Source organism: Oncorhynchus mykiss, chromosome 8, assembly GCF_057628025.1.
Source record: "Oncorhynchus mykiss isolate SJ-2025 chromosome 8, ASM5762802v1, whole genome shotgun sequence".
Classification (NCBI taxonomy): domain Eukaryota; kingdom Metazoa; phylum Chordata; class Actinopteri; order Salmoniformes; family Salmonidae; genus Oncorhynchus; species Oncorhynchus mykiss.
In genome coordinates, this window is record NC_143029.1 from 70,885,508 (window position 1) to 70,912,448 (window position 26,941).

The 26,941-nt window shown below is 42.3% G+C and overlaps 1 protein-coding gene across 7 annotated transcripts in view; it reads left to right on the plus strand.

Moving 5' to 3' along the window:
* The window catches only part of LOC110530428 (tensin-3), a 77,180-nt gene extending 65,258 nt beyond the window's left edge, over positions 1–11,922 (plus strand). For all 7 annotated transcript variants that reach the window (XM_036986060.2, XM_036986059.2, XM_090182447.1 and 4 more), the window contains 6 exons: positions 6,131–6,226; positions 6,458–6,535; positions 7,672–7,752; positions 8,009–8,192; positions 8,390–8,458; positions 8,588–11,922. In XM_036986060.2, coding sequence (XP_036841955.2) covers positions 6,131–6,226; positions 6,458–6,535; positions 7,672–7,752; positions 8,009–8,192; positions 8,390–8,458; positions 8,588–8,762 — 683 coding nt within the window. In that variant the 3' untranslated portion in view covers positions 8,763–11,922. The remainder of the gene's footprint in view (positions 1–6,130; positions 6,227–6,457; positions 6,536–7,671; positions 7,753–8,008; positions 8,193–8,389; positions 8,459–8,587) is intronic.
* The last annotated feature ends 15,019 nt before the right edge of the window (positions 11,923–26,941 follow it).

The following is a 26,941-nucleotide window of genomic DNA, read 5'->3' on the forward strand; positions in this document are numbered from 1 at the left end:
TAAAACATCTAACTACAAGGATTCAATAGTGCAACATATATGTATCTAAATCTGAGCCATCGTATAATCAAATGAAATCATCCAGAGGAAAAAAAATAAATGTATAACTTTGAAAAGTCTGCAGTGTAATTTTGTTAGGTTCACCTCCATGTTAAATCCTTTCCGCCTAGTGTGGTTTCATTACTTATAATGGGGAGACTTCAACTGAAACTAATCTGTCAAACACGAGAAATTATGACATGAGATAATTGGCTAGTTTCAGGAAAAGTTATCTCAATAGAATGAGGAAGTGAGGACACAATCACCAGTGTAAAGGCCACCAACCAACAGAGGGTGCCAATGCATTTCAGTGCATATTAATGCATAAACCTGGAGGATTCCAATAATGAAATCAAAGTAATAAAAATTATGGCTCACAAATAATACCCTTTTTTTATATATATAAATATATAAACACAAAACTGTGACTATACATTTTGTTAGTGCGGAGGGGTGGGGGTGCTCAAATGCCAAGTGAAGTGTCACGCCCTGACCATAGAGAGCTTTTTATTCTCTATGTTGGTTAGGTCGGGGTGTGACTGGGGTGGGACATCTAGGTGATTATATTTCTATGTTGGCCTGGTATGGTTCCCAATCGGAGGCAGCTGTTTATCGTTGTCTCTGATTGGGGATCATATTTAGGTAGCCATTTCCCCTTTTTGGGATCTTGACTATGTATAGTTGCCTGTGAGCACTATAGCAGCTTCACGTTTCGTTTTGCATTTATTGTTTTCTTTGAGTTTCACTTCAAAATAAAGAGGATGGAACCATACCACGCTGCATCTTGGTCCACTCATTGTAACGATCGTGACAAAAGATCCCAACAACAATGGACCAAGCAGTGAGCCCAGGAGGAATGCCAGGAGTGGAGGACATCCTGGACGTGGGAAGAGATTATGGCAGGAGACAGAAGCCTGTCATGGAAGCAGGCGGAAGTAGCGAGGGAGCAACAACGACGACACCGGGTATCGCAGCCACGACGGAAGCCCGAGAGGCAGCCTCAAAACATTTTGGGGGGGGCACACGGAGTGGTCTGTGACGCTGAGGTCTAGAGTCAGAGACCGAGGAGGAAAATTGGGACAGATTGAGCGAGGAGTGGGCGGCGAAAGTTGAGGGGAGTGAACCAGAGACTGTCAGTGAGGGATAATGTGGAGGAGAGAGAAATGAGAGAGTTATTGAATTGGTGGAGGATGCGCGACATTTGCCCTAAGGAGCGTGTTATCGATTTAAAGCCACCTGGGTCAGCTCTCTGTACTCATCCTGAGAAGTGTGTTAAAGTTCCGGTACAAGTAATGCCGCATCAGGCCTCCAGTGCACCTCCACAGTCCAGTACGTCCTGTCCCTCCTCCCCGCACTCGTCCTGAGGTGCGTGTCACCAGCCCTGTGCCACCTGTACTGGCCCCACGCATCAGGCCTCCAGTGCACCTCCACAGTCCAGTACGTTCTGTCCCTCCTCTCCGCACTTGCCCTGAGGTGCGTGTCACCAGCCCGGTGCCACCTGTACCGGCCCCATGCATCAGGCCTCCAGTGCTCATCCACAGTCCAGAGCTTCCGGTGACAGTTCCCAGTCCGAAAACTCCGGCGACCGTCCACAGTCCGGAACCTCCTGAGACGGTCCACGGTCCAGTTCCTCCGGCGATGAGCCACGGTCCGGAGCTTCCGGCGACGATCCCCACACCAGAGCCGCCATTGAGGATGATGTATCCACGAGCGGAGTGGGTACTTCAACCCGCACCGGAGCCGCCCCCAATGTAGATGCCCACCCGAACCCTCCCCTATTGAGTCCCCTATTGATTAATTAATGAATAAATAATTTATCTCATGATATACAAAGATAAATAACATAAACTTTTCTAAACTGATCCAGTCTGTTAGTTGGATTTATTGTACCTGTTACTGAAATCGTTGTTCCATTTTAGACGTTTTAGTTATGGTTATTTTTCCATATTTCTACCCCTGGCAGTCTTTCTGAATGCAGATTATGGGATTCCACTCCGGCTAAATTTTTATAGAAATTACTTTGCAAGCCTTGACTTGATGCTGGTTTTGCTTCAGCTTATATTTGTTTCCAAAACACAGCAAAGGCTGTTCACCAGTGAAAACACAACAAGGGCTGGTCACCAGCGAAAACACAGCGAAGGCTGGTCTGCCAGCATAACTAGCTAGACCATGCTGGTCAGACCAGCTTGACCAGCTAGACCATGTTAGTCTTCCAGCATAACCTGCAGGGGTGGGCAGTTCCAGTCCTCGAGGGCCTGATTGGTGTCACAGTTTTTCCCCAGCCCCGGCTAACACACCTGACTCCAATAATCACCTAATCGTGATCTTCAGTTTAGAATGAATTTTGATTAATCAGCTGTGTTCGATAGGGATGGAGAACAAGTGTGACATCAATCAGGCCCCCGAGGACTGTAGTTGCCCGCCCCTGATGCTGGTTGGCCAGCAGAACCAGTTAGACCATGCTGGTCAAACCAGCTTGACTAGCATCCGACCAGCTTAGACCACATGGACCAGATTGGAATTCATCCTGGTTTATGCAGTTTTTTTCAGCAGCAGAGTTAAGGTTTTATAAAGCACATTGAAATACAGCCACAATTCAATTCAGAAATTGCCTGTCATGCAATATTTAGCTTTGTTCATGCTTCCTGGAACTAATGTCTTTTTTTTATGGCCGATGCCATTTCAAATCAAATCAAATTGTATTTGTCACATACACCGAATACAACAGGTGTAGACCTTTTCGTGTGAATGCTTACTTACAGGCCCTTAACCAATAATGCACTTCAAGAAATAGAGTTAAGAAAATATTTCCTAAATAAACTAAAGTAAAAAAATGTAATCTAATCAAAAAGTATCACAAGAAAATAACATAACAATAATGAGGCTATATACAGGCTATACCGGTACCGAGTCAATGTGCGGGGGTACAATAATCTATATACATTGTGTGCAAAAGGCATGAGGAGGTAGGCAATAAATAGGCCATAGGATTGAATAATTACAATTTAGCAGATTAACACTGGAGTGATACATGATCAGATGAACATGTGCAGGTAGAGATACTGGTGTGCAAAAGAGCAGAAAAGTAAATAAAATAAAAACAGTATGGGGATGAGGTAGATAAATTGGGTGGGCTAAATACCAATGGACTATGTACAGCTGCAGCGATCGGTTAGCTGCTCAGATATCAAATGTTTAAAGTTGATGAGGGACATAAAAGTCTCCAACTTCAGAGATTTTTGCAATTCGTTCCAGTTGCAGGCAGCAGAGAACTGGAAGGAAAGGCGGCCTAATGAGGTTTTGGCTTTAGGGATGATCAGTGAGATACACCTGCTGGAGCGTGTGCTACGGGTGGGTGTTGCCATCGTGAGCAGTGAACTGAGATAAGGCGGAGCTTTACCTAGCATGGACTTGTAGATGACCTGGAGCCAGGCACTGTGATAAACTGCATCCAGTTTGCTGAGTAGAGTATTCGAAGCTATTTTGTAGATGACATCGCCGAAGTCGAGGATCGGTAGGATAGTCAGTTTTACTAGGGTAAGTTTTGCGGCGTGAGTGAAGGAGGCTTTGTTGCAAAATAGAAAGCCGACTCTAGATTTGATTTTGGATTGGAGATGTTTGATATGAGTCTGGAAGGAGAGTCTGCAGTCTAGCCAGACACCTAGGTACTAATAGATGTCCACATATTCTAGGTTGGAACCATCCAGGGTGGTGATGCTAGTCGGGCGTGCGGGTGCAGGCAGCGAACGGTTGAAAAGCATACATTTGGTTTTACTAGCGTTTAAGAGCAGTTGGAGGCCACGGAAGGAGTGTTGTATGGAATTGAAGCTCGTTTGGAGGTTAGATAGCACAGTGTCCAAGGAAGGGCCAGAAGTATACAGAATGGTGTCGTCTGCGTAGAGGTGGATCAGGGAATCACCCGCAGCAAGAGCAACATCATTGATATACAGAGAAAAGAGTCGTCCCAAGAATTGAACCCTGTGGTACCCCCATAGAGACTGCCAGAGGATCGGACAACATGCCCTCGGATTTGACACACTGAACTCTGTCCACAAAGTAGTTGGTGAACCAGGCAAGGCAGTCATTAGAAAAACCGAAGCTACTGAGTCTGCCGATAAGAATATGGTGATTGACAGAGTCGAAAGCCTTGGCTAGGTCGATGAAGACGGCTGCACAGTACTGTCATGTACTGCTTGCCGTGTGGTAGCAGAGAGAACAAACAGTCTATGACTTGGGTGACTTGAGTCTTTGGCAATTTTTTGGTCCTTCCTCTGACACCGCCTAGTGTATAGGTCCTGGATTGCAGGAAACTTGGCCCCAGGCCTTACGGTCAGATGCCGAGCAGTTGCCATACCATGATACTTCTTTGGTGATGTGGACACCAAGGAACTTGAAACTCTCGACCCACTCCACTTCAGCCCCTTCGATGTTAATGGGGGCCTGTCCGGCCCTCCTTTTCCTATAGTCCACGATCAGCATTGAGGGAGAGGTTGTTGTTCTGGCACCACACTGCCAGGTCTCTGACCTCCTCCCTATAGGCTGTCTCATCGCTGTCGGTGATCAGGCCACTGTTGTGTAGTCAGCAAACTTAATGATGGTGTTGGAGTCCTGCTTGGTCATGCAGTCGTGGATGAACAGGGAGTACAGGAGGGTACTAAAGCACACACCCCTGAGGGGCCCCTGTGTTGAGGATCAGCGTGGCAGATGTGTTGTTGCCTACCCTTACCACCTGGGGGCAGCCCGTCAGGAAGTCTAGGATCAAGTTGCAGAGGAAGGTGTTTAGTCCCAGGATCCTTAGATTAGTGATGAGATTTGTGAGTGCTATGGTGTTGAACGCTGAGCTGTAGTCAATGAACAGCATTCTCACATAGGTGTTCCTTTTGTCCAGGTGGTAAAGGGCGGTGTGGAGTGTGATTGAGATTGCGTCATCTGTGGATCTGTTGGGGCGGTATGTGAATATGGTTATATTTCAATTGAAAATGACTTCTAAAGAAAAGAGAAATCATTATGATAATCTCAAGTCATATTCAGACGTATTTCTAGGAATAGGCCTACAGAACACTAAGCTTGATATTTTTTACCCCGAACTTCTACCCTAACTAGGGCTGTGACGTTCATGGAATTTTGGATGATTGTTATTGGTCATATTGGTCAGCCAAATGACCACGGTCACCGTTATAATTGTTTGAATAGAAGGAAAAAAAAGTGTTACATTTTTATATACGTATATATATATTTTTTTAAAGCTCCTCTCCTGGAATCCTGCTGCTGCAGAGAGGGGGGCGTTTCCTAGGCAACCAAAGACTTGTTTGCTACAACACCTTGCTTGTTTCAGCAAGGAACAACAAAGTTTAATCACGTTGTAAAGAGTCCATGTTACCGCTGAAACGGACTCAACCGTAGTAATCCTGTAAGGCCTCAGACACACCAATAGCGTTTGCTGGCCGAGAGTACTTAGCACCTGTGAACAGAGTGCCGGCCATAATTTCCAAGTGTGCATCAATTTTACATGTAGAATCGAGGGAAAGTGTTTGCAGTCAGACATCTACAGCGGGTGGTCCCTAAAACACAGTACACTGAACGACACTGGTGCCCCTATGCCCAGCCCAGAGCACAACCCACAGAGCCCTGAGTCCTTTCTCCTTTTGTTCTGGTGTCGCTCTCCCCCTAAGCTTGCAGCAGGCTAGCACCTATAGTAACATTATGACGCAGTCCCTCTCCACACCTTCAGCTTTACTTTGTGACTCCTTAAGAGATTGAATCCCGTGCCGGTTCCAGATGAAGGATTTTCTCAGGTCCCTTTGTACTGGAGGACTTTCCTCAGATCCTCATGCCCCTCGGACACACTGTTGTTAAATCATAATAACACTTGTGATTGGATAAGAGTTATGTAACTCTTAGAATTCAGGAATAGGAGTTAACAGGGGTAATAGAACTTAGACAACGGTAACACAAACCCTAACCCTGATTACAGCCAACAGGTATAATGCATTGATACGGGTTATACGCATGTTATGAGCATTTATTAAATTACTATGTATCACAAAGTTCTCTCTCTCTCTCTCTCTCTCTCTCTCTCTCTCTCTGATAGGAGGAGATCTGTCCAATGAGCTGGTCCGTCACTTCCTGATTGAGTGTACACAGAAAGGAGTTCGGTTGAAGGGCTGTCCCAATGAGCCCTACTTTGGTGAGTGTCTCTTCTCTAGCACACTTTATATACACGATTGAGGACAGTGGTAAAACAGTGGGGACCTCTGCTGGTTACTCTGTGTAACCAGCGAAATAATTTGAAATGTTTCAGAGTTCCCTCTACTGGATAATCAACACAACTGCCCTTCAGACCTTGTGTTGAAAGCTCATCACAACTCTAAATCGCTATGATGTTTATAGTATGTTTTCTATTGTTTTTGTTTTCCAGGAAGTTTAACAGCGTTGGTGTGCCAGCACTCAATCACTCCACTGGCCCTACCCTGCAAACTCATCATACCTGACAGAGGTGGGAAACTACTTCTTAGTATCATTATCAGAACAGATTTTACATTCACACAGTAGAGAGTGTTGTATTTGACAAAACATATTGTGTCCTGTGGAAAAGCTAGTTAAATGAACACTACTCTCTCTTCTCTCTGTGCAACTAAATGTGACAGGGCTATAAATTGCAGTGCAGTTTGGAATGATATATATATATATATATATATATACATATATATATATATATATATATATATATATATATATATATATATATACAGTACCAGTCAAAGGTTTGGACACACCTACTCATTCAAGGGTTTTTCTATATTGTTTACTATTTTCTACATTGTAGAATAATAGTGAAGACATCAAAACTATGAAATAACACAAATGGAATTATGTAGTAACCAAAAAAGTGTTAAACAAATCAAAATAATTTTATATTTGAGATTCTTCAAGTTTGCCTTGAAGACAGCTTTGCACACTCTTGGCATTCTCTCAACCAGCTTCATCTGGAATGCTTTTCCAAAACTCTTGAAGGAGTTAAGAACAAACTCTTATTAGATCGAATCCTTGTTCAGGAGCAGAACGTCAGTTTTTTTTTTACCTTGTCAGGTCAGGGATTCAATCTAGCAACCTTTCGGTTACTGGCCCAAAGCTCTAACCACTAGGCTACCTGCCGCCCCATTCCAGATGACTACCTCATGAAGCTGTGTGAGAGAATGCCAAGAGTGTGCAAACCTGTCATCAAGGCAAAGAGTGGCTACTTTGAAGAATCTCAAAAATAAAATATATTTTGATTTGTTTAACACTTTTTTGGTTACTACATGATTCCATATGTGTTATTTCATAGTTTTGATGTCTTCACTATTATTCTACAATGTAGAACACAGTAAAAATACAGAAAAACCCTTGAATGAGTAGGTGTGTCCAAACTTTTGACTGGTACCGTAAATGATGTGATTTATTAGCCTGTGCATGCAACTCTTGTCAACTTAGATGGATTGCCTCTACATGGTAGCTATAAACCCACGTCATCAGTGGCAGGGCCAGTAGAGAGATTAATTCAGTGATATATCAATGCCTCCTTTATCCCTCCTTCATCACTTTCTTCATTACATTGTATAGTATATATTTGTTTCCCCCCAATGTCCATAGATCCTCTTGAAGACATGGTGGAGAATACTACTACACAATCTATTACCAACTCTGCTGCTGAGCTGCTCAAACAAGGAGCAGGTAGGGCTTAAATACTTTACTAACCACAAATCATCGTTATGCACATGTTTATACAGGTGCATGACTGTTAGATGAATCAATGGGGATTATATTAAAGGCTCATAATGAAGTATTGGGCAACAACAACAACCTCAGTTCCTTAGTGATTGTGTAGATAACATGTATTTGGTCTTGCAGTGTGTACTGTGTGGTTCCTGTGTGTGTTCAGTGTGTAGTGTGTGTTTCATCAGTGGGTAACGTGTGTGTTTCTCTGCAGCATGTAACGTGTGGTTCCTGGGCTCGGTGGAGATGGAGTCTCTGACGGGGTACCAGGCTGTGCAGAAGGCCACCAGTGTAACGCTGGGCTCAGACCCTCTGGGTTCAGACCCTCTGCCCACCTCCACCGTGGTCCACTTCAAAGTCTCCTCACAGGGCATCACCCTCACCGACAACCAGAGGAAGTGAGTTATGGAGAATACACAGACAGAAAGACAGACACAAACACACATATAATATGTATGGTCACATTAGGAATGCGTTTAAAGCTAATATAAAATGATACATACATATATATATATATATATATATACAGTATATATATATATATACAGTAATAATATGCATTTATCTTTTTCCCTCCTCCCCCTCTTCTTTCCAGGTTATTCTTCAGAAGGCATTATGCAGTGAACACTGTCATCTTCTGTGCATTGGACCCTCAAGATCGGAAGTGAGTAAAGATGCCAGAATAAACATAATTTGAAATAAGAGTACGGTGGGGCTAATAACCTTATACTGTTTGTATGATAACTTGCTGACAGTATGTTCTTCTTGTGTTCTTTCCCCCAACCATTCTTAGGTGGAAAAAAGATGGCTGCACTTCAGCAAAGATCTTTGGCTTTGTGGCGAGGAAGACGGGCAGTGGGCAGGACAATGTGTGCCACCTGTTTGCCGAGCACGACCCCGAGCAGCCCGCCAGCGCCATTGTCAACTTTGTCTCCAAGGTGATGATTGGCTCCCAGAAGACCAAGTAGACCTGCCACGCTGCTAGCTGTTTGGCTAATGGGGCTGTTTCTAAAACTGGAAACTGTATTGTACAACCCACAACCTGAGGGTCATGACCAAGGACTTAATAGGTTGGACTGGAAGGCAGCGGAAAAGAGTTCCACCCACAGAACTAGAATGAGTTCTGTGAGTCTCTATTTCTATGTTTCCACCACCTAAGAATGGGATACAACGAACAATGGATAACTGGACATGGGATAGATTTCTCTTGATAACGAGCATGCAAAGACTTGTAAGTTACAACTCCACCTCCTATCCAAGTAAACTCTGAGTCACAGCACAGAGGGACCTGTGGACCATCAGCAGGACAGGAGACTCAATCAAATATTTCTTGAGTCGAATGAAAACTCAAAACTTCCTTTGACTTCATCTTCTAATAGACTCTCGTTATGATGAGCATTAGGGGTGTGTATGCAGGGAAACATAGAATACAACAGGCATATTATAACGTGTATTTCATTTATTGTTATAGAACTAATACAGGTGTTTGCATTTCTCTCTTGAATGGGTTTACAGTTTTATGTATCCCAGCTCTTTACAAGTTAGTTACATATTCCTATTCTTAACATGCTCTGTATGGTGTGATACTATACTAAAGTTAGTTACATATTTCTATTCTCAACATGCTCTGTATGGTGTGATACTATACTAAAGTTAGTTACATATTCCTATTCTCAACATGCTCTGTATGGTGTGATACTATACTAAAGTTAGTTACATATTCCTATTCTCAACATGCTCTGTATGGTGTGATACTATACTAAAGTTAGTTACATATTCCTATTCTCAACATGCTCTGTATGGTGTGATACTATGCTCAAGGGGACCCTAGAAGCCTGGCATGTAAGGGTTTGTCATGTCTAATATTTAACCAAAATGAAAGAAACAATATAAATAAAGCATTACTCAAGCTATTAAAAAGGGTAATGAAAAATACTTAATGATTTTTTTTTTTTTTTTGTAAATGCAACAAATACTATTTTAAAAGTAATCTATTGACTTCAAACATCCCTACACTCATGTTTTACCATCCCAATCATTTCCCTTGAACTTTGATGTTGCTCTGGAAATGTATGTGAGTTTAACCGCTATCAAAACTAAAATACACACAAATGCTATGATCTGGATGGGGAGTGTTAGGATGAATTAAACCACAGACCGTTATTTTATGTGTAAACCCTAATATATTATATGGTTAGTTTATCTAATTAGTTCATTACTTGTACTTCAAACTCCTTTATTGCTTAATTCAGTAAAACTTTGTCTGGAAGAATGTTTAAACATTGATACATCACTGTTTGTTTTTCCTCTGGCTAGTCTCAAATAATTGTTTTCAATTGTATTTTTGGTGGTATATTATTGCCTCTAACTATATATTGGAATGTCTCATTGTTAATATATATATATATATATATATATATATATAATGTATGTGTGTGTATATATATATATATATATATATATATATATATATATATATATATATATACACACACATACATTAGAGGAAAATTGTATTATATATTTCATTTGGAATTCATATTTTTTTGTGTGTTGGGACAATAGGTGACTATTGAGCTAAATGGAAAAGTGCAATTGTATTAACATTGCCCACTCAATGCACCGTGTGAGCTCAATCAAGCGCAACTTTTAAAACACATTTTTGTCTAAATTGACTTTCCTGATCACTTATTTCTTTATGTCAAATAATCTGGACAGGGACCATCTAATCCAATACGGCTTCGTTGAAATATTATACAGTCATTGTTTATGTACATTTTCATTGTATTGTTTCATATTTTTCTCATGATGTGCTAGTTATACACTTTATATACAAAAGTATGTGGACACCCCTTCAAATTAGTGGATTCGGCTATTTCAGCCACACCCGTTGCTGACAGGTGTATAAAATCGAGCACACAGTCATGCAATCTCCATAGACAAACATTGGCGGTAGAATGGCCTTACTGAAGAGCTCAGTGACTTTCAACGTGGCACCGTCATAGGATGCCACCTTTCCAACAAGTTAGTTCCTCAAATTTCTGCCCTGCTAGAGCTACCCCAGTCAACTGTAAATGCTGTTATAGTGAAGTGAAAACTTCTAGGAGCAACAACAGCTCAGACGTGAAGTGGTAGGCCACACAAGCTCACAGAACAGGTGCTGAGGCACGTAGTGTGTAAAAATAGTTTGTCTTCGGTTGCAACACTTACTACCGAGTTCCAAACTGCCTCTGGAAGCAACGTCAGCACAAGAACTGTTCGTCAGCACAAGAACTGAGCTTCATGAAATGGGTTTCCATAGCCGAGAACTCCCACACAAGCCTAAGATGCGCAATGCCAAGCATCGGCAGGAGTGCAGTAAAGCTTGCCGCCATTGGACTCTGGAGCAGTGGAAATGCGTACACACTTGGAGTGATGAATCACGCTTCACCATCTGGCAGTCTGACGGACAAATCTGGGTTTGGCGGATGCCAGGAGAATGCTACCTGTCCCAATGTATAGTGCCAACTGTACAGTTTGGCGGAGGAGGAATAATGGTCTGGGCTTCTTTTTTTCTTTTTTTTCCCAGTGAAGGGAAATCTTAACGCTACAGCATACAATGACATTGTAGACGATTCTGTGCTTCCACCTTTGTGGCAACAATTTGGGGAAGGCCCTTTCCTGTTTCAGCATGACAATGCCCCCGTGCACAAAGCGAGGTCCATAAAGAAATGGTTTGTCGAGATTGCTGTGGAAGAACTGCGAGCCAGACCTAATCGCCCAACACCAGCGCCCGACCTCACTAATGCTCTTGTGACTGAATGGAAGCAAGTCTCCGCAGCAATGTTCCAACTTCTAGTGGAAAGACTTCCCAGAAGAGTGGAGGCTGTTGTAGCAGCAAAGGAGGGACCAACTCTATATTAATGCCCGTGATTTTGGAATGAGGCGTTCGACGAGCAGGTGTCCACATACTTTTGGTAATGTAGTGTATAATCTACAGTCTGTACCTCATAATACCTTTACTATCTCACATTTGGAATAATAATGAAGTGTCATATTGATCCTGCAGCAAGTGACATGAACAGTTAATTTGTATATTAGACATTACATTTTCAATGTTAGATGTAAATAAACAAAAGGGAAAAGTAATGTCATTGGTACATTTATTTATTCTCAAAAAGTAGAGAGAGAGAGAGATCTGACTTTCAATTCAGGTACCACAGAATGAGAGAGATTTGTTGAGTTTGGCAGTATGTCTGATTTGTATGTCTGTTGTTCCACCAGGAAACCAGAAGAGGGTGCTAGTAACTCACAAATCCTTAAGGGTCTAAACTGGGGGGAGGGGAGTTCTACTAAGTTAACATATGGGATTGTTTTAAGACGGTCATACCATGTACCATTAGCTATTAGATTTGGAATTTTAGGACCCCTTTAGCTATCAAATATATATATAAAAAAATGATTTGATGTAACATTGAATTTGGCCTTACTGCTATTAGCCCATAGAAACAAACACATTGAACAGATTCATACATGGAAAAACAGATATAAATCTAAAGATAGTCTGTCTTGAAGTGTCTGTCCTATATATGAGAGAAATAACAAAGATCAGAAAACTATTTAAAAAATGTACACATATTTTACAAATCGCGTCTAGGGGGTATGTCAGCTAACCTGCACAGGAAACACTTCGGAGAAAGGGTAAGAGAGATTGGATCACAAAAATAGAATGCACAGACATACACACTTGCACAAAAGCAGTATTAAAATAATTATTGATTAGAAGAGGATCTGTCCTGGATTGTCATATGACTCTGTCCTTCCTGGATTGTCTTGTGCACTCACTGCACTGTGTCGATCCTGGATCGTCTTGTGTGCTGTGTCAGTCCTGGATTGTCTATTGCACTGTTGATCCTGGATCATCAAGACTATCGCTGCAACTCGTGCAAATGTTGATGATGTCACAAGGCAGTTTATTGTCTGATTGGATGATCAACCCTAAAGACAACAGAGGAACGTGTCATTTAACACTTGGAGAAATCAGGTCGTGTTCCTCTGCTCTCTCTGGGCGGTGCAGGTCTGGACAGGTCTGTCTTTGACTGGCCCGGTGGTGAGACTGAGGTACAAATTGCAGGGTGAGGAGAGTGGAGGAGAGGGGGAAGGTGGAAAGGGAGAGAAACCCCCTACTGTCCTTGGACAGGTGGTGAAAGTGAAGAATTCCCGGGGAGGGGAGGAAGGGAGTGTAGGTGTCTTATTTAGTCTGAGTGGGCCACAGAGAGAAAGGAATTTGGGGAATCCAAAGTCCAGAGAAGCAGACAATACTAAAATAATAGAAGGGAATTCTCTGAGGAGGTAGATGTTTTACGAGAACAAATTGTGCGATTGCAATATTTCAGACAAGTAATAATAGCATCCTCATTTTCATTTAACAGAGAGACAGAAAGAGAAAGAGACAGAGAGAGAGGGAGAGAGAGAGAGAGAGAGAGAGAGAGAGAGAAAGAAAGAGAGAGAGAAAAATTCCCACTCATTGTATGTATTCAGCACATTGTCCATAAGTTACCATCGCAGGGTTCAACACGTGCACCTTTCATAAGATCCATCCAGTAGTCTCTTGTACAGAATAGCATACATCATAATTACAGAATACAGAATACACTGGGGAGAGAGAGACCTCTCGTTGAATTTCCATGCATATTGTTCGTTCATAATATATAGGGTTCAATCAATTCTAGGAAATACTGTAATTTCTCAGAATACACTGGATACTGACCGGGAATTCCTCAACTACCACCACTATTCTGGAACCTCCTACCTTCTGACCCTAAACACAAACCCAATCCCCACTGATGAGTCTCAACCAGGGCAGGGCATAATCGCCGCCATTGTCTTGTGTGTTCTGACCTGCTCAAGCGCCCGTTACAGACACTGATTAGGGCTGTCACACGTACAGTAATAATAAATCCAGCTCCGCCAAACAATTTCACATGTTTGCACAAGGCTGTTTCTGGGAGGAGCTCTTCAAGTCTGGATTGGTAAGTGGTGGCCCCAGTTCCATAGAACTTTTCCTCCTCCCTGCTCCCCTTCTCCCTCCCTCCATTCACTTGTTGTTTAATTAGGGAGGAGAGGAGGAGGGGATGAAGAGGGAAGGGAGGTCCCCTTTCGGAGGAAGAACAAAGGTAGCGGCGCAGAAATAGAAAGTTCAATTTTGGGATCACTGCACAATGCCATGCACTGTTTGATTTTGGGCCGTCTTTGCCACCCGGCGTCATGTAAATACCTTTTTATGATTACAGGATGCCATTTACCCTACTCTGCAGGAGCTATAGTATTAGAATTATACATTACCCTAGAGGTTATATAGATGTAAAGCAGTGTGCAGATCAAAGGATTTTACTAATCATATACAACCAATAACCGTGCAACAAATGTCGGCCTAGATTAAATGTTTACATTACAGATATGCAATGTAATATTACAGTCATCACAAAAGAAAAAAACCCATAATGTTTCATTATTACTTTTCCGACCTGCCAACAGAACAACAAGGATCAACAGCTCCAACACATAGCAGGGTAGGAAGGAGGGACAGAAGGTACTGGGATGGTATCCGATGGATTGTGGGCCTGCTGTTGTGTTACACTTGACTGTGCTAAAAGTGGAGGTGGTGACCCATTTACTGACTGTATGCATGGGGGAGTGTGTTACAGGCCAGACAACAAAGACTTCTAATCACTCCCAGTCTCTCGCTCTAACTCATACTCCACTTTGACAACACTATTTTTGCGTCCCAAATGGCAACCTACTCCATTCATATGGCACTACTTTTGACCAGGCCCCTTAGGAAATATGGTGTATTTGGGACGCACATGTATTGACTCGACTGACTGCCCTCATGGTCACAACTTCGCCAATATTATATAGACCTGCTCAGTCATGACTAGGCTTACATTAGGTGGACACCGCAGGAACAGCAGAGCAGTGCATTGAAGGGTGTCAGAGCTAGTTTGTGTGTGTGCGTGTATGTGCTGCGTGTGTGCGTGCACACAGTGCATTCGGAAAGTATTCAGCCTCCTTGACTTTTTCAACATTTTTGTTACGTTACAGCCTTATTCTAAAATGTATGACGTTTTTCCCCCCTCATAATAATAACAAAGTGGAACCAGTATTCAGAACCTTTACTTTATACTTTGTTAAAGCACCTTTGGCAGCGATTACAGCCTTGAGTATTCTTGGGTATGACGCTACGAGCTTGGCACACCTGCATTTGGGGAGTTTCTCCCATTCTTCTCTGTAGATCCTCTCAAGCTCTGTCAGGTTGGATGGGGAGTGTCACTGTACAGCTATTTTCAGATCTCTCCAAAGATGTTCGATCGTGTTCAAGTCCGGGCTCTAGCTGGGCCACTCAAGGACATTCAGAGACTTGTCCCGAAGCCACTCCTGCGGTGTCTTGATGGTGTGTTTAAGATCGTTATCCTGTTGGAAGAGTTCCCTTGCCCCAATGTTTGTCCTTTTGGAAGGTTTTCCCATCTCTACAGAGGAACTGTGGAGCTCTGTCAGAGTGACCACCTCCGTGACCAAGGCCCTTCGCCACCAATTGCTCAGTTTGGCTGGGCGGCCAGCTCTAGGAAGAGTCTTGGTGGTTCTAAACGTCTTCCATTTAAGAATGATGAAGGCCACTGTGTTCTTGGGGAGCTTCAATGCTACAGAAATGTTTTGGTATCCGTCCCCAGATCTGTGCCTCGACACAATCTCAGAGATCTGTCTCGAAGCTCTACGGACAATTCTTTCGACCTCATGGCTTGATTTTTACTCTGACATGCACTGTCAAATGTGGGATCTTATATAGACAGGTGTGTGCCTTTCCAAATCATATCCAATTAATTGAATTTACCACAGGTGGACTCCAATCAAGTTGTAGAACATCTCAAGGATGATCAATGGAAACATTTGCAAAAAAAATCTAAAAACCTGTTTTCACTTTGTCATTATAGGGTATTGTGTGTAGATTGCTGAGGAAAAAATATTTTATTTATATTAGAATAAGGCTGTACTGTAATAAGATGTGGAAAAGTCCAGTGGTCTGAATACTTTCCTAATGTACTGTATGTGTGAGTGTGTAGGTGCATGTGAATGAGTGTTTTTGTGTGTACAGTATGTGTATGGAGATTCTATCTCACTCCCAAAGGATACGGCTCTCAACTAGTATCAGAGGTAGTGTGGTGGTTGTGCCATTTAACCTAGATTTGCACTCTCTTTTAGTCTACTCTTCCTCCCTTTTCAAAGCTCCAAAGTTTCAACTGTCTCCTGACTAACTTACCTTTCCAGTAGTTTTAGCAGTTTATGTCATCACATAACATAACAAGTAAATTTCGCAACTACTCCCCTGCCTGATTCTAATTCATGCCTAGACATGCTGTAAGCAAAGCCAGCCATAGGCGGCCTTTGATTTGTATGGAATAGTAGGTATATGATCTGAACAGGGTCCCTATAGAAAAAGACAGTAAGCTTAACCAATCAGCTGATTGCCAAAGCTGTCAAAGACGATTATAACGCTATGAAACTTTCAGCAGCCCACTGTGATGACAATAACTCTGGTTCTTTCCTTTCCACGTAGGCAACACACCACATCTCACAACCACAGACCACCAACACGTCCAAAATAAATGAACCATTGAATGTCCTACGACTGCCAAGTGGAGTTATTCCATCCACCACCTATGATTTGCATGGGGCCTGACTTGTCATTGTCCACCAGCAGAGCACTGAATTTGTGTCTGTGTGAAAACTCTATGTGCAAGTCACCAACAGTACAAAGGCTACGCACCTGAAGCTATGCATTCATGTGCATGGGTATCAGTGTGTGTGTGTGAGTGAGGTGAATATTCCTGGGAAATGCGTGTGCTCACGTGTGTATGCAAACATGCATGCAATGTACACATACAGTTGAAGTCTGAAGTTTACATACACTTAGGTTGGAGTCATTAAAACTTATTTTGCAACCACTCCACAAATGTCTTGTTAACAAACTCTAGTTTTTGCAAGTCGGTTAGGACATCTACTTTGTGCATGACACAAGTAATTTTTCCAATAATTGTTTGCAGACAGATTATTTCACTTATTATTCACTGTATTACAATTCCAGTGGGTCAGAAGTTTACATACACTAAATTGACTGTGCCTTTAAACAGCTTGGAAATTTCCAGAAAATGATGTCATGTCTTTAGAAGCTTCTGATAGGCTATATGACAAAATTTGAGTCAATTGGAGGTGTACCTGTGGATGTATTTCAAGGCCAACCTTCAAACTCAGTGCCTCTTTGCTTGACATCATGGCAAAATCAAAATAAATCAACCAAGACCTAAGGAAAAAATATTGTAGACCTCCACAAGTCTGGTTCATCCTTGGGAGCAATGTCAAAATGCCTGAAGGTACCATGTTCATCTGTAGAAACAATAGCATGCAAGTATAAACACCATGGGACCACGCAGCTGTCATACCGCTCAGGAAGGAGACGCTTTCTGTCTCCTGGAGATGAACGCATTTCAGTGCGAAAAGTGCAAATCAATCCCAGAACAACAGCAAAGGACCCTGTGAATATGCTGGAGGAAACAAGTACAAAAGTATGTACAGTATATCCACAGTATAACAAGCCCTATATCGACATAACATGAAAGGCCGCTCAGCAAGGAAGAAGCCACTGCTCCAAAACTGCCATAAAAAAGACAGACTATGGTTTGCAACTGCACATGGGGACAAAGATCATACTTTTTGGAGAAATGTCCTCTGGTCTGATGAAACAAAAATGGAACTGTTTGGCCATAATGACCGTTGTTATATTTGGAGGAAAAGGGAGAGGCTTGCAATCCGAAGAACACCATCCCAACCTTGAAGCACGGGGGTGGCAGCATCATGTTGTGGGGGTGATTTGCTGCAGGAGGGACTGGTGCACTTCACAAAATAGATGGCATCATGAGGCAGGAGAATTATGTGGATATACAGTGCCTTGCGAAAGTATTCGGCCCCCTTGAACTTTGCGACCTTTTGCCACATTTCAGGCTTCAAACATAAAGATATAAAACTGTATTTTTTTGTGAAGAATCAACAACAAGTGGGACACAATCATGAAGTGGAACGACATTTATTGGATATTTCAAACTTTTTTAACAAATCAAAAACTGAAAAATTGGGCGTGCAAAATTATTCAGCCCCCTTAAGTTAATACTTTGTAGCGCCACCTTTTGCTGCGATTACAGCTGTAAGTCGCTTGGGGTATGTCTCTATCAGTTTTGCACATCGAGAGACTGACATTTTTTCCCATTCCTCCTTGCAAAACAGCTCGAGCTCAGTGAGGTTGGATAGAGAGCATTTGTGAACAGCAGTTTTCAGTTCTTTCCACAGATTCTCGATTGGATTCAGGTCTGGACTTTGACTTGGCCATTCTAACACCTGGATATGTTTATTTTTGAACCATTCCATTGTAGATTTTGCTTTATGTTTTGGATCATTGTCTTGTTGGAAGACAAATCTCCGTCCCAGTCTCAGGTCTTTTGCAGACTCCATCAGGTTTTCTTCCAGAATGGTCCTGTATTTGGCTCCATCCATCTTCCCATCAATTTTAACCATCTTCCCTGTCCCTGCTGAAGAAAAGCAGGCCCAAACCATGATGCTGCCACCACCATGTTTGACAGTGGGGATGGTGTGTTCAGCTGTGTTGCTTTTACGCCAAACATAACGTTTTGCATTGTTGCCAAAAAGTTCAATTTTGGTTTCATCTGACCAGAGCACCTTCTTCCACATGTTTGGTGTGTCTCCCAGGTGGCTTGTGGCAAACTTTAAACAACACTTTTTATGGATATCTTTAAGAAATGGCTTTCTTCTTGCCACTCTTCCATAAAGGCCAGATTTGTGCAATATACGACTGATTGTTGTCCTATGGACAGAGTCTCCCACCTCAGCTGTAGATCTCTGCAGTTCATCCAGAGTGATCTTGGGCCTCTTGGCTGCATCTCTGATCAGTCTTCTCCTTGTATGAGCTGAAAGTTTAGAGGGACGGCCAGGTCTTGGTCTGATACTCCTTCCATTTCAATATTATCGCTTGCACGGTGCTCCTTGGGATGTTTAAAGCTTGGGAAATCTTTTTGTATCCAAATCCGGCTTTAAACTTCTTCACAACAGTATCTCGGACCTGCCTGGTGTGTTCCTTGTTCTTCATGATGCTCTCTGCGCTTTTAACGGACCTCTGAGACTATCACAGTGCAGGTGCATTTATACGGAGACTTGATTACACACAGGTGGATTGTATTTATCATCATTAGTCATTTAGGTCAACATTGGATCATTCAGAGATCCTCACTGAACTTCTGGAGAGAGTTTGCTGCACTGAAAGTAAAGGGGCTGAATAATTTTGCACGCCCAATTTTTCAGTTTTTGATTTGTTAAAAAAGTTTGAAATATCCAATAAATGTCGTTCCACTTCATGATTATGTCCCACTTGTTGTTGATTCTTCACAAAAAAATACAGTTTTATATCTTTATGTTTGAAGCCTGAAATGTGGCAAAAGGTCGCAAAGTTCAAGGGAGCCGAATACTTTCGCAAGGCACTGTATTGAAGCAACATCTCAAAACATCCGTCAGGAAGTTCAAACTTGCCAAATGGACAATGACCCAAGCATACTTCCAAAGTTGTGGCAAAATGGCTTAAGGATAACAAAGTCATGGTTTTGGAGTGGCCATCACAAAGCCCTGACCTCAATCCTATAGACAATTTGTGGGCAAAACTGAAAAAGCATGTGCGAGTAAGAAGGCCTACAAACCTGACTCAGTTACACCAGCTCTGTCAGGAGGAATGGGCCAAAATTCACACAAGTTATTGTGGGAAGCTTGTGGAATGCTACCCGAAACGTTTGATCCAAGTTAAACAATTTAAAGGCAATGCTACCAAATACTAATTGAGTGTATGTAAACTTCTGATCCACTGGGAATGTGATGAAAGAAATAAAAGCTGAAATAAATCATTTTCCCTACTATTATTCTGAAATGACACATTCTTAAAATAAAGTGGTGATCCTAACTGACCTAAAACAGGGAATTTTTACTCTGATTAAATGTCAGGAATTGTGAAAAGTTTAAATGTATTTGGCTAAGGTGTATGTAAGCTTCCGACTTCAACTGTAAGTGTCCAAAACTACATATCTAGGCTATCATAAGTGTTCAGTGCACATGTGTGTGCATGCATGGGGAACAGCACTGTCTTTGCAGTTCCCAAAGTCAGCGGCTGCTGGTCGGCGCCAATCTCAGCCCACTTCCTTGCAGGTCTGCAAACTGTCAGGCGGGGTGCTCACACGCGCTCTCCACCGTCTTCCCCCATCGCTCTGGACTAATTGAAGCCTTGGGTTGGGCTGCCTAGATGGGCTGGGGCCTTGGCTGGCCTCCTGGAGGGGACCACGACAACACCAGACTAACTACAACAGGACCAGATGGTGGCCATAATGTATGTAATCTGTCTGTTTGTTTACAGTCTTTGGACTGGGCTGATGATTGGATATTCTTGCAGCTGGATTGTATATTGAGACTCGTAGTGTGCCTGAGATTGAAATTGAAGGGAATGGTTGGCTGAATAAAGAATAAAATTCTATCTGCAATGAAATACAGTAACATTATAACATCTCATAATGTATAGGACTCAAGGTATGCACCCACATTAACTTAGAGTAACAGTTTATTTTGTCTGCTGCAGTTTTGTACTGTACAGTTTTAAGAGAGTTATACATTTGGGTCAGTTAAGAGAGGGAATTTGAAAGGCACTCAGGCAGAATCAATTATCCTTTATGTGTGAGAAGGTCACGGGGCTATAATAATAATAACAGTGACTGTACCAGACGTCATGGGATCTACAGACTCCTTCCTGCAGGATAACCCCCACCACACACACACACACACACACACACACACACACACACACACACACACACACACACACACACACACACACACACACACACACACACACACACACACAACCCTTTCCTAGTCAGGCATGTTTGGCTCAGCTCCAGCTGATTGGACTATGTGCTTTCCTCTCTGTGAGCTTTGGCACTTCTTGCCAATTCTTGGGCTCATTTCACAGTCTCTGCAGTAATGCCATTCAGCACCCAGCAGATCCCCCACACTCGCTCCAAGCCTGCCCATATCGTATCTTCAGACAGTCAGACTCAGGCAGCATTCAGACTCATTGTTTGAATCAAGATTTGATTATGAAAATTGTATGCCAGAGAATGGCAATGTTGTTGGTGATGATAATGATGATGATGGTACTGACTGATAGCAGTAGTCCTCAGTCAGTCTATAGCTGTCTTGAATACAGCAGTAGGGCCTACATTCCTACTAAGAGTTACAGCTGCTAGTGGTCTCTTCTACAGTAGGAAATAAATAGGGGCAGTTCTGCTGTACATGTGCTCTAAAAATCACGGACTGAATTGTCCAAATCGTTTTAAAACGGTGGAAAATTTCCTTGGATTAGAATTTGAGCGACTGTTGTTGTTGGCCGAGATTGCTTCTGACAACGGGGTATGTTAAACACGTGTATAGTAATATCCTGTGTGTGAAAAAGCGCATTCTTCACACTCCGTCCTTTTTGAGTGGCTGTGCTGCGGGACTACATTCCACCCCAAGCCGCCAATGCGTTCACCCGGTGCCCAAATGAACGCTCTCCTTCTGTGCTATGCGGACTATGCGCAGGTGCTTGATAGTCGACAGATCCTTCAACAAAAAAAACTGACCGGGGAAAAGGGAGGAAAATCAACACTCTTTCTTCAGCATATGAAACAAATATTTAACATTCCACTGCGTGGTGCTCTGCTGTAGACTCAGACCTGACTGTAAACTGTCGGCGGGAGGCCACGTCTTGTTCCCAATTCATTTGACACTTGAAACATTTTTAACGCAAAGCAATAGCCCACCTTTCTCTTTTCTGTTTGTTATTCTTTTGAAGACATGTTGGAAATTTAACCTACTGGTGAAATTCTTATCTGTTCCCAACTAAAATATCGGGCTTAAATTATATAGAGATGTAGGCCTAATTATGCAGGAATCTATCTCCCGCAGCTATGCCAGAAAGGTGTCCTTATTTTAAGGTATAGGTTACTTTGTAGGTCAAGGGCGAAATTGTGGGGTAGATATGTGGGGGCGGAACAGTAGAGGGTGTTCCCCCGTTTTTTGGGGGACATTTTAAAACGTATTTCCTGCAATACTCCACAGTTTGACATGACTTAGTATGCCTCTCTTGAGGGACAGGGTATTAGGGGGAAACTAGTCCACACTAAGAACAATGGCTAATTGTTCTAAAATAAAATTTACCGGTAGAAGATTATGGGATAGGGTGTCACACATTTGTGTTAAAATCCATTTAATCAGTTTTATTTAGAAATTCATTAGTAAGTCATACTTAAAAGCTAAATCTAGGTGTTTTATTTTAATTATTTAAATGCCTTTTGGGGGGAAATGGTGTTGCACACGTCAGCATTAATATCTCCACTATGAGGAGAATTGATGTAAAGTCCCTCTTTAACTCACCTGCGCATTCATGTTATTTGTTATTTCTTTGTTGTTCCGTTGACATAAAATACATATGTACAATAGCACTAAATATGATTTGAATAATGCAAGATTTTAAATTCCAGCAGTATTTAAAATGACGTTCAAGAGTAAAATGGTTTTCATTAGTTGTTTTTAATTCATTCAAAAATGTATTAATTGGAATATAATATCAATCAAATTCAATCAATCAAATTTATTTTATATAGCCCTTCGTACATCAGCTGATATCTCAAAGTGCTGTACAGAAACCCAGCCTAAAACCCCAAACAGCAAGCAATGCAGGTGAAGAAGCACGGTGGCTAGGAAAAACTCCCTAGAAAGGCCAAAACCTAGGAAGAAACCTAGAGAGGAACCAGGCTATGTGGGGTGGCCAGTCCTCTTCTGGCTGTGCCGGGTGGAGATTATAACAAAACATGGTCAAGATGTTCAAATGTTCATAAATGACCAGCATGGTCGAATAATAATAAGGCAGAATAGTTGAAACTGGAGCAGCAGCACAGTCAGGTGGACTGGGGACAGCAAGGAGTCATCATGTCAGGTATTCCTGGGGCATGGTCCTAGGGCTCAGGTCCTCCGAGAGAGAGAAAGAAAGAGAGAATTAGAGAGAGCATATGTGGGATGGCCAGTCCTCTTCTGGCTGTGCCGGGTGGAGATTATAACAGAACATGGCCAAGATGTTCAAATGTTCATAAATGATCAGCATGGTCGAATAATAATAAGGCAGAACAGTTGAAACTGGAGCAGCAGCACAGCCAGGTGGACTGGGGACAGCAAGGAGTCATCATGTCAGGTAGTCCTGGGGCATGGTCCTAGGGCTCAGGTCCTCCGAGAGAGAGAAAGAGAGAAGGAGAGAATTAGAGAACGCACACTTAGATTCAAACAGGACACCGAATAGGACAGGAGAAGTACTCCAGATATAACAAACTGACCCTAGCCCCCCGACACATAAACTACTGCAGCATAAATACTGGAGGCTGAGACAGGAGGGGTCAGGAGACACTGTGGCCCACTCCGAGGACACCCCCGGACAGGGCCAAACAGGAAGGATATAACCCCACCCACTTTGCCAAAGCACAGCCCCCACACCACTAGAGGGATATCTTCAACCACCAACTTACCATCCTGAGACAAGGCTGAGTATAGCCCACAAAGACCTCCGCCACGGCACAACTTAAGGGGGGGGGGGGGGTGCCAACCCAGACAGGATGACCACATCAGTGACTCAACCCACTCAGGTGACGCACCTCCTCCAGTGACGGCATGAGAGAGCCCCAGTAAAGCCAGTGACTCAGCCCCTGTAATAGGGTTAGAGGCAGAGAATCCCAGTGGAAAGAGGGGAACCGGCCAGGCAGAGACAGCAAGGGTGGTTCGTTGCTCCAGAACCTTTCCGTTCACCCTCCCACTCCTGGGCCAGACTACACTCAATCATATGACCCACTGAAGAGATGAGTCTTCAGTAGAGACTTAAAGGTTGAGACCGAGTTTGCGTCTCTGACATGGGTAGGCAGACCGTTCCATAAAAATGGAGCTCTATAGGAGAAAGCCCTGCCTCCAGCTGTTTGCTTAAAAATTCTAGGGACAATTAGGAGGCCTGCGTCTTGTGACCGTAGCGTACGTGTAGGTATGTACGGCAGGACCAAATCAGAGAGATAGATAGGAGCAAGCCCATGTAATGCTTTGTAGGTTAGCAGTAAAACCTTGAAATCAGCCCTTGCTTTGACAGGAAGCCAGTGTAGAGAGGCTAGCACTGGAGTAATATGATCAAATTTTTTGGTTCTAGTCAGGATTCTGGCAGCCGTATATTCAATTACCAATATGGTAATTGAATATAGCTAATAACTTGACTAATTAATTCAGTGTACCATTGATGTGGCAACTCTCTTATGCTCTGCTATTGCACGATTCTAATTTGTACATAGGTCACAAATAAAATGATCCCCAGTAAAATTGGAGCACAACTCATGAGCACACCTCCTGCACTACTCACACCTAATTCAGTCCCAAGCTGTGACTGAAAACAGGGAAAGAGATGCCAATTGAAAAGCTCGCTCTTAAAACGTAGCTAGCTATCTATATCTATTCTGAAAGCTATCTATATCTATTCTGAAAGTTATCTATATCTATTCTGAAAGCTATCTATATCTATTCTGAAAGCTATCTATATCTATTCTGAAAGCTATCTTTATCTATTCTGAAAGCTATCTATATCTATTCTGAAAGCTATCTATATCTATTCTGAAAGTATTCAGACCCTTTGACTTTTTCCACATTTTGTTACGTTACAGCCTTATTCTAAAATGTATTAAATCCCCCCCCCCCCCCCCCCCCCATCAATCTACACACAATACCCCATAATAACAAAACAAAAACAAGGTTTTAGACATTTTTGAAACTTTATACCAAATAAAAAACTGAAATAAAACATGTACATAAATATTCAGACCCTTTACTCAGTAATTTGTTGAAGCATCTTTCATGTCCTGAGCGCTCTGGAGCAGGTTTTCATCAAGGACCTCTCTGTACTTTGCTCCGTTCATCTTTCACTCAATCCTGACTAGTCTCCCAGTCCCTGCTGGAAAACATCCCTGCCACCACCATGCTTCACTGTAGGGGTGGTACCAGGTTTCCTCCAGATGTAACGCTTGGCATTGAGGCCAAAGAGTTCAATCTTAGTTTCAGCAGACTAGAGAATCTTGTTTCTCATGGTCTGAGAATCCTTTACATGCCTTTTGGCAATCTCCAAGTTGGCTGTAACATTATTACCTCAATTACCTTGACTAACCGGTACCTCCTGTACCGGTACCCTCTGCCTCATTATTGTTATTTTACTGCTGCTCTTTAATTATTTGTTCATTTTGTTTCTCAAAACTGCATGGTAAGCACTTAAAACTGCAAGTGCTTGTAAGTAAGCATTTCCCTGTAAGGTTGCTGTCTTTCAGCGTGTAAGAGAGCAATGTTAACAACTACTTCAAGGTCTCAGAGCAAGTGACGTCACCGATTGAAACGCTATTAGCGAGCACCTTACTAACTAGATAGCTATTTCACACCAGTTACAGTCGCATGTGACAAATAACATTTTATTTGATTTATGTGCCTTTTACTGAGGAGTGGCTTCCGTCTGGCCACTCTACCATAAATGCTTGATTGGTAGAGTGCTGCAGAGATAGTTGCCCTGGAATGTTCTCCCATCTCCACAGAGGAACTCTGGAGCTCTGTCAGAGTGACCATTGGGTTCTTGGTCACCTCCCTGACCAAGGCCATTCTCCCCCGATTGCTCAGTTTGGCCAGGCGACCAGCTCTAGGAAGAGTCTTGGCGGTTCTAAACTTCTTCCATTGAAGAATGATGGAGTACACTGTGTCCTTGGGGACCTTCAATGCTGCAGAAATTGTTTGGTACCCTTCCCATGATCTGTGCCTCGACACAATCCTGTATTGGAGCTCTACGGACAATTCCTTTTACCTCATGGCTTGGTTCGTGCTCCGACATGCATTGTCAACTGTTGGATATTATATATATTATATATTATATAGCCTAATTGGTTTATTTGCAAAAAAAAAAAAAAAAAAACAACTGTTTTTGCTTTGTGATTATGGGGTATTGTGTAAAGAATGCTAAGGGGAAAAAATGATTTAATCAATTTTAGAATGAACCTGTAATGTAGCAAAATGTGAAAAAAGTAATGTGGTCTGAATACTCTCTGAATGCACTGTATATGACATCAAATTTATGTCAGACGATCTGGTAGTAAAGTTGCTAGCTAGCACTCCTAGCATCTTATGCTAACTATCTAGCTGGCTAGCATTTACTGCAAGGCGAAGTTGCTAGCAGGCAAGTTAGCATAAACTAGCGCTAACTGGGCTAGTCATTGTCTAAATTACTGGTAGAAACACATTCATAACCATAAAGAGGTAACTAGCCCCCAGGGGCCAGTTACCCCCTAGTAAGGGGGGGTAAGTTGCCCCCAACAAACTCATCCAACATATTACTACTACTTTACTAAAAAACCATCAACATTTTTCTCTCTTAACAAATGGATTATTTATCTTAAGGCTTTCCGTCTTGTATATTTAAAAAACAATTATAGATCTAACGTCATATAATTACAACTTTTTCAAAATATCCCCAAAATTTGAACAACTTACCACAAAATTGTTTTGTTGAAATATATCCAAAAGTTGTGATGACAGAGAGGACATTTTTTGTTGAGCAAGAGCAGTGGCAGCCAGGGAAAGTGTTGAGAAAATAATTTGGTGACATCTTGTGGTCTTAATGTGAATTACATGGGAGGGCCAGTTACCCCAGGGGGCTAGTTACCCCCTAGTACCCTATATTCAGGGGTGTTTTAAAAACACAAAGTGGAAGGATAAGTCACCATCATCAATTAAAGTATTTCAAGGGACATATTAAGAAGACACAAAAGATAAAGACTGAGTACTATTATAATGATGCACATGAATATTTACATAGGATATCATCTACTAAGTTGATCATACATTGACTATCAGGTTTTGTAATTTTCATAGTTTACAGGTGGAAGACTTGGGGGCTGAGCTAAACGATACATTCCAGTAT